The following is a 17,225-nucleotide window of genomic DNA, read 5'->3' as shown; positions in this document are numbered from 1 at the left end:
TTTTTGTTTCTGTCTATTGCATTTATCTATTCAGAGAAACCACCTGATTTATTTCACTGTCAGCTTGTAAGTAAATAGAAAACAAATCTAAAAATTATCGTAAAACAAATCAGAACACACAGAGGAAGAGGCTTTCTTTCTGGACAGCGCATGTAAGAAATATGGTCAGAAACGAGGCTGGGTAAAATATTTCAAACCTGCAATACTTCTTCTCGTACTGCACTCACAAGGTGCTCACAAGCAATTAAGAAATAACGCATTGGACAAGATAATGAAGAATGAAAAGAACACGAGGCATTCACGAGAAACGACATCCACAATACATTACCAATTACGCTTTGCCTGAGCTCACCTGAAAGATACCCAAGCTCTAACTGGAGTCCAGACATATGAACCAAAATCCCATTTACATTTTTAAAACCTCAATGTAGTAAAGACTCCAAACGAAACAACAAAATGCTCTATGAACTCTAATAATGGCTCATGGTAATACAGAAGATGTGTTACTAGACACTTTCTGATCTCGAATTTTCTGATCGTGAAGTTCCGAAAGTCTGTATCTGTCTGACATTGCTACCTAGAGGTCTAGTAAGCACCACAAACGAACTGTCTCCAAGATGGAAGTCTTGATTTTCACCCCTCTCCCAAGCGTTCTCCTCCCTCAGACTTTCTCCCCCCAGTTAATTGCCCTGGCACCCACAGAGTTACGGTGGCCCCAAAGCTGGTAGTTTTCCCCGAGCATTTTCTTTCGCTGCCACCAGCCCCTGCACCCAATCCAACTGGTTACACCTTTCATCAGCTCTACCTTGGGAACACACCTCGAACCAACGCTTCTCTCGCCTCTGCCACTCTGGTGCTCACAACTGGTCTCAATGGTCACTAGGCTTCCGTTCATCTGCCTTCTTACAATTCCTTTTCCAAACAACAGCTAAAGTGCTCTTATAAAAATGAAAATGAGGAGCGTCTGGGTGGCTCAGTTGGTTAAGCATCTGCCTTCGACGCAGGTCATGATCCCAGGGTCCTGGGATGGAGCCCAGCATCGGGCAGCTAAGCAGGGAGTCTGCATCTCCCTCTCCCTCTGCCTGCCGCTCCCCCTGCTTGTGCTCTCTTTCTCTCTGTCAAATAAATGAATAAAATCTTAAAAAAAATGAATAAGAATGAATGAATGAATGAAGGGATGAAGCTCTCTCCCTTGCTTAAAAACTTTCTATGTCTTCTCGATGCCCTTAGAATGAAATCCGAACCAGTCACTTGGTCTGCAGGACACGATAACATGCCAGGCTTTGCGAGCACACACGGTCAAGTCCCAGCCTGCCTCTTCCCATATCCTTGCACGCCTCACCTCCTTGTTCACAGTGCTCCAGGCACCCTGACTCTTCATTCCTCAACACTGCTAAGCTCGACTGTCTCGGGACCTTGGAATGTTGCCCTCTCTGAAATTCTCTTCTCCTAGGTCTTTGTACACACGGTTCCTTTTTGCTACCATGTTACATTTTCTTTGACCACACTATCTAAAAACCAAAAAAGCCGATACCCCTTTGTAGTCAACCCCAGCTACTCTTTGCCATGTCCAGAATGACAGCACTAGCCACGTGTGGCTATGGAGCACTTGACATGTGACCAGTCTGAATTTCAATGTGCTGTAAGTGTAAAATATGCATTTTTTTAATTAAAGATTTTATTTATTTATTTGACAGAGAGAGACACAGCGAGAGAGGGAACACAAGCAGGGGGAGTGGGAGAGGGAGAAGCAGGCTTCCCGCTGAGCAGGGAGCCCGATGAGGGGCTCGATCTCAGAACGCTAGGATGATGACAGAGCCGAAGGCAGACGTTTAACGACTGAGCCACCCAGGCACCCCTAAAATATGCAGATTTGAAAGGCTTAGTACACAAAAAATGCAAAATAGCTCATCAATGATTTTTACATTAGTTACATGCTAAAATGATAATATTTTGGCTATACTGGGTTAGATAAAATATATCATAATTATGAGTGATTTTTTCATTGCTGTATCCCAATTCCTAGCGCACTGCCTGGTACAAAGAGGGCACTCAGTAAATGTTTATTAAGTGAACAAATGATTGAAAACTTCCCAGTCTTTTCTTTCTACCATTTCCATAGGTGTGATAAGAGAGGCCACCAAAGCTAAGAATGTTCTACACTGCTGGGGAAGGAACAAGAGTCCAAGAGTATGGCATCTTTGCAACTGTTGTCCTGAATTATTTAACGTAATCTCTTCTTGGGTCTTAAGTTCTTGGGTCAAGGCTCTTGCATCTGTGTATCCCCTTACTGATTAGCAGAGGACGTTCGTAAAAATGTCAGTAACAATAAAGTCATCATAATCACAAAACTACCACACTTTGACCATTTATTTTGTGGCAGGCACTGTACTAATTATTATTTCATTTACAAACTCTGTAAGTTAGGAATTATTGTTTTATTTTTACGATGAGAAGGCAGGATCAGTGAAGGTGGATTAACTGACTTAGGGTGGCCTAGCTAGCTGGTAGAGACATTCAAATCCAGATCATTCTGTTGTCACAGGCCATGCAAACTCTGAATCACCATATTTATGACACAGTGCGTGCTGAAAACCTTTTACAGGGGTTGATTAACACTAAAAATCACACTCAGTGTAAAAAAGGACATCAGTAATAAGAATCAAAAGTTACAGTGTTACTCTCCAGAAAGAAGCAAGTGATAGATGACTCACGGTGCATTTCAAGTGCAGTCTTGGGCTGGGGCTGTGTCATACCTGACTTCCAGATGCAGGACCAGCAAGCAGCGGTCAGCCATATCCTGGAAAGATCTGGCAAGTTCACTCAGCGTCTGCATGATCTGCTCTGACACTGGGGGCAGATCCACGTTCACGTGGCCCTCCTGGGCAGGAGACAGCACTGAAAGGAAGAGAAGAAAACACCAGTCACTGGACTGGATGCCTACAGATTTGTCTGAAATGACATCTTATTTTGTGGTTCATCATGTTTTTACCAATTTGGTTAACGCTGGTGTGGGCAGCATTAGACGTCCACGACACGAAAGACTAATTCTGTACTTGATTCAACACCGATTGTCTTCAACCCATTCATAGATTAATAGAACAGAACCCCAGCGTTGGAAGTGACCGTAATCGGCATCCGGCCTAACCATGTGCTCGAGGCTTGTGTCTCTAGTACATCTTCTAGCGGCCGTTGTGCGCCTGCTTGTACACTCACACAAATGTTTGTGAAAGCAAACTCAATAGCTTTGAAGGCAGCCTGTTCCATCTCTGAAAGAGGTGACCGTCTATATCTACTGATATCTGTTGCCATTAGTTTCTAATCACTGGCTCTGATTCTAGTAAATTTGCCATCATTCTCACATGTGTTAGCACTTCAAGTATTGAAGATATCATGTCTTCTGGCTTCCTTGAAGTCTTCCCTTTTCCAGGCTAACTATCCCCAGTTTTTCAGCTATTCTTTATATAATCAGAGTGAATTATTTTACAAATCTCATAATTTGCCAACAAACCATTGCAACTGTTCTTTTTCTCCCTTGAAATGGGGCACTCAGGACCAAACATCATAAATACTCCAGAGTAGGTCTAGAGAGAATTACCAACTCCCTGTTCTAGATGCTATTCTGCTTGCACGTAAGCCTGCAGTGTTCTTGGGGGGGGGGGTAGGAAGAGGGTGCTGTCTTCTACTTTAACTCCCATAGAGCTCACAGTCAGCTAAAAGCCCCAAAAGGTCTTTTTGGAAAATTTGATAGAGCTACCTTCTGTATCTCTATCAAGTAAATGATTAAATATTTAAGGTACTTGGATATTTTCTTCAGGAAAATACTGAATAGCAAAAATGTGAACTATATTTATGTCTAGACTTTGGCTGCATACCCAGTTCCCCACAATTTCTCAAAGATCACCAAAAATTACTTTGGCAATGTCATTCGAACGTTCTTTAAGTACTCTAGAGTTTCCAAGACTGGCTTTGAATCCTGTTTCCACTTATTATGTGACCAAGAGCTAAATACTTAAATAATGCCTGCCTCAGTTTCTCACTGTGAGATGGAGATAACACTACCTACAACATAGGGTTTGGGGGGGGCATTAAATAGGTTAATGTGGGTAAAACACATAGAATAATAGTATATCAACCTCACTTAATATCCATCTTGAGATTCCGTTATCAGTATTTTTTGCTTTTCCACCTGAGAATTCTGTCAGAGGATGTGGTGTGTCTTTTGGAAGAAGGGCACTTAGGGTACGTGAGATCTGGCAAAGCCTCACTGACTAGCTCAGGAGGGGTTCGCCTTACAGGGTAGAGAGTCACAGGTGGCTGCAGCAGGGTCTACAGCCATAGGCTTTCAGAGCTGCATCTGTTTCTGGACTTTGCTAAGCCCAGAGAAGGGCCCAGAAAGACAGTTCAGCCTTATAAGGCCAAGTTCTCCTCTGGGAAACCAGACTTAAATAAATTAAGATTTATGGCAAAGATTAAACAGCAACAACAACAACAACAACAACAACAACAACAACAACAAACAAATTCAGGCCAAGGGAACTATTTGTAAGGAAGAATGAAATGTAACGATGTTGATTTAAAATTCCTACCAGCCTTCGCATCCTTTCAAGACGCTCACTAACTCCACCCGCAGGAGAGTGGCTACGTGGCATGGTGCCCCTGCTCCATGGTTAACATTGCCTGGCTTGTAGGACTGCAAGGCCAGATCACTGCCATCATAATGTTTTCATCTGGCAGGCTGATGAAAGCAACTATAAGTAACGCTATTCTAATATTTCAAAGCATGTTAGGGCTTTTGAGCCCTGGACTCTGCTGTTGAACGACACTAACTGTGGTCTGAGAGCTCTCTATGTGCCAATGATAAGGGGCAGGAATCAGACCCCAAAGAGATCAGACTCAGTGACTTAAGGTCCAAAGTTCTGCCAATCTCCTAAACTCTAGCAAAGACATTCTGGACAAATTCTACCGAGAAAGTTAAATAAAAAAAAAAAATCCAAGTAGACTAAGTTAATGGAAGATAAACACTCAAGATAAAACTTGGAATGAGTGAGGTAAAAGTAGTTTAGAAAAGCAGCACATTGCACATTTCGCTCAACTGTAATCTACAACAAAAACGTAACATTTTAGTAAAGCAACATGAAAAATCATGTCCAGAGTTCTATTGAAAAGCAGGCCTGTGAATTCCTGAGGCCTCGCTGAAATTTACAAAGTTTTCTTAACAAGAAGGAATATACTGAGCAAAAAAGAGTTGAGCACGGCAAGCCAATACAACACAAAACAATGAACTCTCTCTTGAATGTCAAATGGAAACCTACAAAAAATGCAATGCTGACAGAATTGGCCTGGAATATAGTCGAGATAGGAGGTTAATGGACACACACATGTGCAGATACCCTTTTAGAGGCTACGTGGTTGTATATCTCAGGGATTCCTCTTCATATCGGCAAAGCTTACATATATTGGACTCGAAAAATGTTAGTACTTGATCATTTTATTAAGATACACACTTTGAGCTGTTTTGCCAATACTAGAGATGGGTCACATGAGATCCTTCATAATATCCTGTTCCTCCTATAACCACTGTATAAAAGCAGGCATCTTTGAGACTCCAGGCTAACTAACTGTGGCACCGGAAACTGTGGCTTTCTGTACTAAATTGACTGTCTCGATGAGGATGCTGAAGCTTCCTCTCCAGGGCAGGCACTGCTTGTTAGGTGAACCAACACATATGTCCAGTTCTCCCTTGCTCACTCTGCTATAGACTCCAGAAAGCTAAATGTTTGCATTTCCAGCCTTGCTTGTAGCGAGAGGAGGCCACGTGTCCCCATCTGCCCAATGACCTTTTAAATAGATTCTTCCATGGCCACTTGATCTAACCCTGGCTAGTTCCACAACTCATCTTTTGAAAGGTAAACAAAAGTATGAATTGTTGCCGCTAAAATTTTCTGGATTTTAATCTCCAAAATGCCCTGTCACTTGTCCATTCTTCCCTAGTGCTTGGCTAGCTCCTTTCCCCCTTCTCAGCAATTTTCTCCAAATCACGCTGCTTAGTCCTTCCTACTCACTTGTCACTCCTGTCTTAAGGACCTCAGATTCTCATTAAGACTTCAAAGGAATTGTCAACACTTGCTTTCTCTGTAGTCTTTGCCTTCTATGTACTTTGCCACGTGCCATAATCCTTCTGCCTTCACCTTCTTATTCCAGCCTCATTCTGATCATCACCAATGATATCTTAACCGCCAAATCCAGTGGGTGCTTTACCATCCTAATGTCAGGCCCTCTAATACATTCAACATGACTGGCCATTTCCCTCTCAAAATTCCATTTTCTTTTCGCTTAGATGGCACCCTACTTCTCTGGGTGTCCTTTTATCTCTCTGACATTGATTTCATCATTTCTTCCCCTGGATCCTCTTCTTCTAGCCCACCCGTAAGTGCTGGGGTTCCCAGGACTTCTTTCTCTATTGGTCTCCCTTACTTGTCATTCTGTATGTTCTCTTTGAGTGAGCTCATCCATTTTCATGGTTTTTGCTATTATCTAGGGATTGAGGACTCCTCAACTTCATTTGATCAACTGTGCAAGCCAGCCTTACCTGTAGATCCCACAGGCATCTCAAACGCAATGTGTTCTAAACTAAACTCATTATCTGTCTTCAGCATCTGCTCTTTATCCTGAATCCCTTCTGCGTCTGCGGTGCAGCAATCTAGGAATCTCAGCCGCAAACTCGAGAGTAATTTTTGAGCCTCTCTACTCCCTCCCTCTCCTTGGCAAGGACTAATTTCTGCCAATTTCATTTTCTAAATGTCTCTTAATATCTTTTGGCTTTTCTGTATCTGCTGTGACTTTCTTGGTTTCGCCCTCATCTCCGGCATGAACTACCGCAAGAGGCGGCCTCGTGCCTGGCCCCCACCTTAATTCAATCCTCCGTATTTAGCTCATTAAATGAGTTAGAGAAGCAGAGTTATTTATCAAAAACACAAATGAGACTTTGTTAATTTCTCGTAAAAATAACATCAGTGTTTCCCATTGCTTATGCGCTGAAGTCCAAGCTCCTTAGCAAGGCTTTCCACGATTTTTGGTTTCTATCCAACACTTCAGTTTTTCTCCATTTCTCACCATTTTCTCCTTCCTCTCCAACTTCTCTCCTTTCCCTCCCTGGCCCATTAATCTGACACCTTTTTAAAACAGAGTCCCTAAACAGTCTGCTGTTTCAGGATTCTATACCTTGGGTGGTTCTTAATCCTCTTTCTAAACTATTCATGCTTTCTGGCTCAGGAGTGTTTCCTGATTCTCCAGGCCGGGTCACTGGCTCCTCCGGGTATTTTTTTTTTTTTTTTCCACACAACAGTAGTTACCATATTCCACTGTCATCTGTTTATCAGTATGTCTTCCTACAGATCATTAACTCCTTCAGGGCAGGGATTATCTATATATCTATATCCGTCTATACCCGTTGGAGCTCAGGAGCTCAATCAATGCTTTTTTATTAAACAGAACAAATGATTTAATTGACCAATGGGACAGGACAAATAATTCACATAATAACAGACTGATGAAAATCAGGAAAGAGAAGGCACAGCTTGCCATTTACAACTGTAACTTTTTCCTTGGTTTGTTGAGTACATTCTGGGGACAGAGTGGGGGATACAGAAGTAGCTCATGATAGATGGTTTTCTGGGCTATTCAGGAATCTTGCAGAAGTACAGTCTAAAGGAATTCTGGTCAATCTCTATGGCCCAAGCACTTTCCCTGTTAATTGTGTTGCCTTTAGAAGCCACTCTAATTTCATGAGTCCACCTTGTGGCAGCCAAGCCTTGGGGGTCCTCTCTTTTCCACGGACATAAAAATCCCTGGCATATCAAATAACCAGTATCTTTCAAGGAAAGCCAACATACTGTCATGGAGAAGCAATCAGTCTAGGACATTAGGATGTCTCAAGTGGTTCCACATCCTAATATTAACGAGACTGAAATGTGTTTAAGTCTTAAAATTAGTCAAAATTGGACTCATTCAGACCCAGAAGAGCATCTGTTTTCAAGGATGCAGCTGCTACACTTGCAATGGCAACTTACTGTGACTTCTTTAATTGATTCATATGAGGATGTCCTTGTGCATCTGCAATATTATCTAAAATTGTTACAATATTAGCTTAGACTGGTATCAGCTGTCATCAAAGTGATAAATTGAAAAGGGAAAGCTGTTTATCACAGCAGGAAAAAAGAGGTTAACTCCGTGAATTCAAACTTTTCAGAAGATGGAAAAAAGACAATGAAGAATGATCCCATGAGATTTTCTCACTTGAAAACATTTTAGAAGATCAAATTTTGGTACAATCATTATTTCTGACTCTTCTTGCTATTTGTACAGAGAAATGACAGGCACCACATAATGATGTCTGCTTGAACCCAGGATAAATTTATTTAATTTCCAATCTTCAGTTTTCCTATTTAGAAAATTGGGGTAATAGCATCTTCCTAACTCCCAGAGCAGTGTGTTATTAGGTTCTGCAAATAATTTCGAGATCCTTTGATGTTGTTACCTGGCTGACATTTTTTAAAAATAAAAATAGGAATGCTGATTAGGCCTGTGACATTAAGAACTCGAGGGGCTTACAGAGACCGAGGGGGCTGGGGCAGGAGGTCCTCCCCCTAACTCTCTCTTCTCCCTACATGCCTGTGGGATGTGCTACTATAGAGCCTAACACTGGGGAAGGATTGAAGGGTGTCAGACACTCTAAGGCTGTGGTTCCAAGTTGGAACCGGCTGCTCTGTCCTCGGTCTTCTCAATTTCTCTGGACTACCAGCCCTACCTTTTATTCATGCTCTGGCATTACCTGCAAACCTATACAAGCTAACCGGCCCTGACCCCAGTGCTTTGTACATAGTAGTCACCTTTTAAGTGTTTGTTAAATAAATCACTTATCTATTTATGAAATCGACTGGCTTCTGGAAGCAGAGGTGATCTTTACATGCTAAAGGCTCTACTATCTTCATAGCATCGAATTTGAATTTTTTAAAGACTTTATTTATTTATTTGACAGAGAGAGAGTGTGTGCACAAGCAGGCACAGTGGGAGGCGGAGGGAGAGGGAGAAGCAGACTCCCCTGCTGAGTAGGGAACCTGACTTGGGGCTTGATCCCTGGACCCTGGGATCATGACCTAAGCCGGAGGCAGACACTTAATTGACTGAGCCCCAAATTTGAATTTTCTTAGAAGTGTCCTTTCCTTTTTATCTGTCAATTACTCCAGACTAACGTTTCATGGTGACTCTTTTTGATCATTCTTTCTTTTTCCCGAGACATATTTTTAACCCCTTGCTATTCTCTGCCAGCAGTCCTAGCTTTTGGCACTGTCATTTACTTATTTAGCAAGTCATTTATTTTGTCACTCTCTTCCCACTCATCCCATAATCCAGCACCTAGTCTACGGTTCTTTTGATACGTTTCCATATAAGGACTGGCCTTACATAAGAAACACGTCTGGTAGGTTCTATTCATTTGGCTTCCTATTTCAGAAGCAGTTGTTCTTCTGCCCCTAAATAATACCAAGTTCTTTTCAGTCCAGAGTTCCCTAGAAATTTGGGGTTTGAACTAGTGAAATCACTTGATTTTGAAAACCAGGATGCTGACTCAGATTGTTCCTTGACCTAAGGAATTACGAGGCAAAGGATGAGGACATACTGGACATTATTCCGATTAGACCTTGTACAGGCATATTGAGTACAGCCAGCTCTGGAAATAGAGCCCCCTCTAGGAGGCCTAGCACCCACCCGATCCTCTTAGAGCTAATGGCTGTGTGGCAAGAATGCCAAGCCTTTTCACCGCTGCTTCTGGAAGGAAGCTCTCTTTTGTCGACTCTTACAGGGAAAAACGACAAACGGAAGGGATTAAAAAAAAAAAAAGTCATTACCAGGAAGGACAAAAGAGATTAGGAATGGAGGAAATGGAGCACAAAGTGCATGTGTCTTATTTATATTTGCCTTTTTTAGGGTCTAATCAACTAATTGATAGTATGATTTAAAAAATGTTTCCAGTGGGTACAGGAGGCAAGGACCTACTTTCTTTTCTGTGCTACCGTCTGCTATATAAATGTTTTCCCTGTTAGTCACAGACTTATGGGCAATATAACTTCGTGTCCTTTGGAACATCCCTCTCTCACCCCCCCACCCTCTCCTCCGAAATGTCTTATATTACCCTAAGTGCAGGCAGTGATGCTCGGGGGGAGAAAAGGTGTGCTTGTCCCACTCACTGTCCAGCCTAATGACATGGATGTTCAATAACATGTTTTATTTTAAGGCAAAAAAGCCCCCAAAAAACTAAAGACCTAAGATCAAACCTTTATAGAGAACTTAGTTTTAAGGATGCTGCTTAAGAGTAATTTTCATCTCTCTGAAACCGCACTCTTTCCTGCTGCTTCCCAGAGGAACAGAACTTATTCTCTCACTTTTTATTACCTCTAGAGCACAGTTCTTAACAACTGTCAGCCTCATTGTCCTCACGTGTCCCCTCCGAGAGTTGTTGTGAGGACCAAATGGGGAGCACGGCCCCTCCCGCGGTGCCTGCCACAAGGCTGGAACCATCCTTTGAACTCCAGTGACACTAGGCCTCCCTCTTCCTTTTTCAGTCTTGGCACGGCTCACCTCATGCTGTAGAGAGTCCCCGGTAGCTTGTGAGGGCTGTGAGAACAAAAGCCATAACCCACTCTTCCTGGCATCTCTCACAGTCTAGCTCTTCCTTACGCTCAGCAGTAATGCCTGTTGCATTCTATCTGCAGGTTAAGGACAAATCAAAGAATTTCGTATCTTTTTCTTTTCATTATAGCGCCACAGTGTCTTTAACCGCATGTCTTCCAAATAGCTTATTAGCTTGGAACATTATTCTGTTTCAGGGTGAGAAACTGAACCTCCAGAAAGGCCATGAGAGAAATGGAAGAGTTATTCCAAATATTGACCTATATAGAGAAAACAAGGGAGATCCGTGTAAGGCTCACGGTGAAGGGCAAAACAAAAATAAGAACCAAGATGAAAAAAAAGAAAAAAAGGACTGTTGTTCCCTTAGGCTACCCCAGGATGAGAGCCAACAGGATAAACGGCACACTCCAGCGCCGTAGAGGGAAGATTACACCCAGTTACTCACGCAACAGTGCTTGACGGCCACAAGCCCGAGCAAGCCCCGGGTCCTCCAAGACCGTGAGCTTTAGACTCGACTTCCACGCAGCGTAAGCCGGTGCAGACACACTGGTTTTTACACTTGTGAGTGACAATACCGATCTCAGTCCCCTTCGGTCCTGGGGAGAAGCATTAAGATTGATTTTTCCTTTATTCCGAATAATCCTCCCCGAGGCCTGGTAAAAACCTAATCATCTACTGAAAAGGCGTGTGGTGTGGCCAATTCAGCTCCTGCCGGATATGAAAGAGAAATGCAGGAAAAGCTAATGAACAGCTCCTGTCCTTGTGCTGAAAGGCACTATTGTGGGACCCTATTAGATTTCCGTGGACTTTGCAAGCCTTTTGTGTTTCTGTAAAACCCTGCATCGAAAAGCATCTTAAGGTGTTAACAAATACTTAGCCAGATATTTTACGTGAATAAGCGACACAGATTTAAGTTTCAAGAGAATTTCGGAGGCAAAAATATTATGTGGCAAAGAGATAACATTTATTCATGTGTCAACAGGATCCTTCCAGCTTTAGGATTTGTAAATCTTCCAAAGAGCCTTCAGGGATGGCTCGTTCACCGTGTAAATTCGAAACATTAGGTCCATTTGCAAACGGTGAGGGTGAACCACGCAGAAATAAAGCACGCTTCCCGACAGGACACGGCACACTGCTCCCACACACCGAGACAGAGCTGAGGGAGTTCAGCGGAAAGCCCTGTCTGGGGTCGCTCTTGCACGGGACTTCTCCCAGGGGCCTTTTCTCCCCCCATGACTTTCCTCTCCATGCAGCTGTATCGTTCATACATTTGGACTTGAGGGAGAAAATAGTCATCACCTCCTTGACCTAGAGCAGGACAACTTTCACTTTTATCTCCGTATCGCCACAGAGGGTCATCATACCTACACCTCACGGGAGTCTGATGGCTCGATGAGAAAACACACAAAGGCTCAGAACAGTGTTTGACACATAAGCCCTTAATATGTGGCCACTACTATTACCATCACAACTACTATTATTTATTCAATAATGATGAACTGAAGGAATAAAAAGCAAACCCCAGGATCCCTCCCCTCCACCCACCGCTTTGACCAGGCTTTGGAACAATCAGACTGGCTTTATACAGGGAACGGCAAAACGTGATGAGCTATTATTAGTGTAGAACAGAACAGGCAGAGTCCTAGAAGCCTCAGTCCCTCTGATCCTATTGCTGGGAGGACACCAGACAACTGACTTATCAGGAAGCCAGAGCTGACCCTGCCACCGAGCACACAGACCAGCGCCGAGACTAGCTGTGTCGCTGGTGACCGTTCCCTCGGAAGCATGTTGGAAGTAAGATACAGAGAGGATGAGCTTGCTGACACACGGTGCAGGATCTGCAGGGGTAAATCTGGCCGAGAGAATTTCTCCTCAATGAGGACAAGGGGGGCCACTTCTCCAGTGGGCAGCAAAGATAACAGTTAACGAAGTGCCTCCCCTCTCACCTCGCTCGTGTCCGGTATCGCCTCCACAGGCTGAAATGGATGAGCGGGCCACGCACACTGACTAATGCCTTATGAAGGCTGATAATATACAGCCATATTTCCGTCTTTATACATTAGTAACACATGAATACTGTTCTCGCACGCATTCCAGCCTTGCCACAGAAGCCCTAGGATAATTAACAGTCATATAGATGCTTCCAGAATCAACTGTCCTAAATATCTAAAGATTCATAATCTGTTTGCCAGTTAAGGGTAAGTTACGGAGAGAAGCAATCATTTATCTACCAAGTGATTATATAATCTGAGGATACGCATTAACCTCACGCAAAATCTAAGTAACTTTCTTTCCCTAAGTAAAATAACATGAGTGTTCTCATAATAATTATGAACCCCACTTTTTCTACCATTATAGATAACATTTCTCTTGGATTGACCACGTTTAGACTCAGAAAGTGGTGGCTACATGCTGACTTGACCACATACTAACTGAATAACCTTGGGCAAAATTGCAAAGACTTTTGAACTGGGGTGATATCAGTTTCAGCCTCAGAGGGTCATCGAAAGGACTCAGGGTACAGACAGCAAATCATCTAGAACAATGCATGGCATATAGTAAGTGCTCAGTAAATCTCAGTTACTATCGCCAGACCCCTTGCTGGGAACCCTGGAAGACTGGGACGCCTAGACTCATCTCCTTACTCCTCAAAACACCTTGCAAAATACTGGAGAGCTGTGGGCTTAGTTGTTCACGCAGCTAATGGACAAAAAGAAACCGATGTATTAAGACATTTACATGCATAAACTCCTGACATTCCGACCTTAAGATAAGGAATCACAAGAGTAAGAGAACACTACAGAATTCTGGCAATGTTCGAAGCAGTGGAGGCAAACAGGAGCAAACGGGCCTAGAAGTGACAGGTTTAAATTTTACCTTTTCACCTACAAAGCGAGGAGAAGGGCTTTCTCTTGAGTTGTCGACTCAATAAAAGAGGTGGCATTTCAGGCAGGCTCGAGGAAGTGGAGCTTGGCGGGAAAGCAAGGAAGGACACTGGGAAGCAGCTTGGAAGGAGATACAGCAGTGTTTCTCACGTTATTTTGAGGGAGGAATGACAGGGATGTTTCTTTTCAAGGGAAAGATGTCTGTAGTGCTCGGTTCTTGAGCGAAGTGAACTTAGGCGTTATCTTTGGAATGCCAAAGGAAATTCCACAAAGCTGGAAAACTGCGCTTTTGAGAGATCAGGTCTGCCTTACACAGGGCTTGGAAGGCTGGATTTGTATTCTGAATCAGCATTTACTACACAGTCACAAATTCCTTTCCCGTGGCCAAAGGCTCCATGAGGAGACAGGAGACGAAATGCACATGGGTGTGTGTCCACGTGGTACAGCTAAAGTGAGAGGTGATCAGGAATGGATCGAGCCCTAACATGCTGACCTGAAGCGATCAAAACTGTTATTTTCACCTGAAGAGCCAGACACCGTGTAATAAATTATTTCCATATGCACATAAAGACACTGACAAGTCAGCTCTTCTAGTGAGGCTTAAAACAGCTGAACTGGGCTTCTTTTGGAAAGATGTTTTTTATATTTACTACCAGAGGGAGACTTGGCATTTTATTTTTTCTTGGGAATATGTTTCCCTTGATATTACCCTAGACTACATCTATTGTAGACAGTGAGCTGAGAAAATACACTTGTGCCCTGGTCCGTGGTCAACTTGGCATCATCCCCAGGCCTTTTTCTGGAAGCTCAGGAACTAACTGTATTTTCCAACTGCTTGCCGGCAGGGTTTTGGGTTTAGATCCTGCCAGCAAGAGACACTCCCAAAAGATGTGGAAGGCAAAGAGAGAGGGAAGGCGGGCTCCTCGTCTCGGAGCGGCAGGAAGACGCTCAGGCAAATAAGAGGGCTGCAGCTGCTTGCAGGGGAGCTGGGCGACAGCTGCTTCCTCCCAGCAGGTGGTGAGACCTCTGGTGCCTTCCCTCTACGTCCTGCAAGCCGGCAGCTACTTTCCTTGCTCTTTGCTTCCTTCCAACTGTTTTCTAAGCTTTTAAAGCCCTTTTAAAAACACCCAATTCCTTGTGTTAAATTCCCTCTTGCTTGAAATACCTGAAATGGGTTCTGTTTTCCCGACTGAGTCTAGCTGAAGAAATACAACCTTCTATGCACGAGATATTCCTGAGAACATCTGGAGCGGGATGAAGAGTCGCTAAGAATCCATCCCTGGGCTCCCCTTTCATGGAAGCTTGTGACCTCTAAGACCAGCATGTGCAGAACGTGCTCAGCAGAGCTGCTAGTCTCCCCATCTCCGTTCTCTTGGTTTCCCCCAGTTCCCTTGGTCAGAAAAGCTCCACTTGTATTTGTTACCTATTAAGATTTGGCAGTAAAAATCTGCTGAAAGAGCCATTTACGAACTGCCCTTGAAGAGGAGGGATTTGGTCACAAGCAAACCACCTCCCATTGCACTCCAGCCTCCGGATACCAGGAAAGTCTATATAAATATTTACTTGGAAACAAGTGACCAGCTTTCTCTTTATTATTTTAGCCACATGAATTCTAGTATCTTTTTTAAAAAAATGTATTTACTGAGTACTGAACAAATTATAAATTGTTCTCATTTTGAACAACACCTGCCAAGACTCCCTTGCAAGGTAGATCCGACCTTTCCTTTGGAAAATGTTTCACAGAACCAATAAGCTGTCCAGTTTTTCAGAAAAGCGTACCATGGGCTTCTCTACTATTTTCTAACGGAATCCCAGATTAAAGACGCAGACTTCCACAAAGCTGACTTCTTAGAGAGGTCACTCCATTTGGAGCTGCTTTCAACAATCACATAAAAAACTTCAGGTTAATACTGAATGTTTTTTTTAAAGAGAAAGAGAGTATGCACACGTGCATGCATGTGCCCATGAATGGGGAGCGGGGAAGGGCAGAGGGACAGAGAGAGAGAGAATCTTAAGCAGGCTCCACGTCCAGCATGGAGCCCCCGTGTGGGGCTCGATCTCACCAACCTGAGATTATGATCTGAGCCGAAATCAAGAGTCAGACGCTTAACCAAAAGAGCCACCCAGGTACCCCAACACTGAATTCATCTTCCAAAACAACTCCAAGTTTGTGAGCATACTAAACATGTAACAACTTCCAGGCTCCACCGTTTGGATCACTGGCCCTTAGACAGGTTACATAACGTCATGAAATTTAGAAGGAACCACCTAGTGACCCCTAAAAGTTTGGATCTCTTTGTTCTCAGGTTCATTCATCAGAATGTTTAGTTTTAAAAAGTGGGTAGTCATCAATTTTTACATCTTTCTCTGCTGGACTAAGTAGAATTTTATTTTCAGAGAAACAGTAAGATGACATTGGTAAATCTTGGTTTGATAAGACACAAGCTAAACTAAAAGTATATTCACGTTCATTTGGACATTAAACATATACATTGAGATTATAGCAAAACTTCGTCTCCGTCCACGAAATTTATGGATACAAGCACAGTGTTCCCTCCACTACACATCCTGTTCAGTCTCTTCTGGGGGCCCTTGGGCAGTGAGGACCCTTTTCTTTTCCTCTTGTGAACCCACGCTGGCTCCTGCCTCTCCCCACATTCCTCTCTGGGTGCCAATAATCATGTTGGTTCTTGGGACCATGGCCAAACTTTGGTCTACAGTTTCTAGAATTTCTTCAGATTTCATTGTTTTGAGAATACGAACATATGCCGTAATCTGGTGTTAAGTCATCTTTTCCATGTTCTACATTTTCTCAAATTCAGCAAATATCCTGAATACCCCAAGATAATCTATTTGAATTCTACTTTAAAACAGCCACAGGGCATCTGATGTTTTCCTCACATTTGTTTCTTACTATGACTTGTCTTCTACCTTTTCATCTGAAAAATAGTCCTCTTTCTAAATAAAACAGAAACAAAAGTAGAGTGGTTCTGCCTTCTACTAGTATAACCTTTACCATTTTGCCAATTGTGGACCCATCCATTTCCTGTTCTTTGTCTAAATACAGCTAAAGTTTATTATCTTCAGCATCTCTAATGACCATCAGGTGATTCTGGGTATTTGCCACCCTGACACTTTACCTAAGGCTCCCCTTACATCTTCTGTGCTTACTCTGCATTCATTCTTTCATTCTTTTTTTTTTTTTTTAAGGTTTTATTTATTTGACAAAGAGAGACAGCCAGCGAGAGAGGGAACACAAGCAGGGGGAGTGGGAGAGGAAGAAGCAGGCTCCCAGGGGAGGAGCCTGCTTGATCCCAGAACGCCGGGATCACGCCCTGAGCCGAAGGCAGACCTTAATGACTGAGCCACCCAGGCGCCCCTCATTCTTTCATTCTTGTGTCCTTCTATGTGCGGGCTCATCAGAGAGCTCTCTGGAGGCGAGACCGTAGTGTGGTGATTAAAAGTCCAGACTGGGGGGCGCCTGGGTGGCACAGTGGTTAAGCGTCTGCCTTCGGCTCAGGGCGTGATCCCGGCGATCTGGGATCGAGCCCCACATCAGGCTCTTCTGCTATGAGCCTGCTTCTTCCTCTCCCACTCCCCCTGCTTGTGTTCCCTCTCTCGCTGGCTGTCTCTATCTGTCGAATAAATAAA

The 17,225-nt window shown here is 43.4% G+C and overlaps 1 protein-coding gene across 1 annotated transcript in view; it reads right to left on the bottom strand.

Annotated features, from left to right (window-relative positions):
- The window catches only part of EXOC4 (exocyst complex component 4), a 722,726-nt gene that overhangs the window by 61,214 nt on the left and 644,287 nt on the right, over window positions 1-17,225 (bottom strand). Inside the window, exon 15 of the mRNA XM_026511236.4 lies at window positions 2,757-2,898. Within this exon, the coding sequence (XP_026367021.1) occupies window positions 2,757-2,898 (142 nt within the window). The remainder of the gene's footprint in view (window positions 1-2,756; window positions 2,899-17,225) is intronic.

The sequence above is a fragment of the Ursus arctos genome, unplaced genomic scaffold (assembly GCF_023065955.2).
Source record: "Ursus arctos isolate Adak ecotype North America unplaced genomic scaffold, UrsArc2.0 scaffold_3, whole genome shotgun sequence".
NCBI classification, from domain to species: domain Eukaryota; kingdom Metazoa; phylum Chordata; class Mammalia; order Carnivora; family Ursidae; genus Ursus; species Ursus arctos.
The sequence above is the reverse complement of the archived record's forward strand: the minus strand, read 5'-3'. Positions and strand labels throughout refer to the sequence as shown.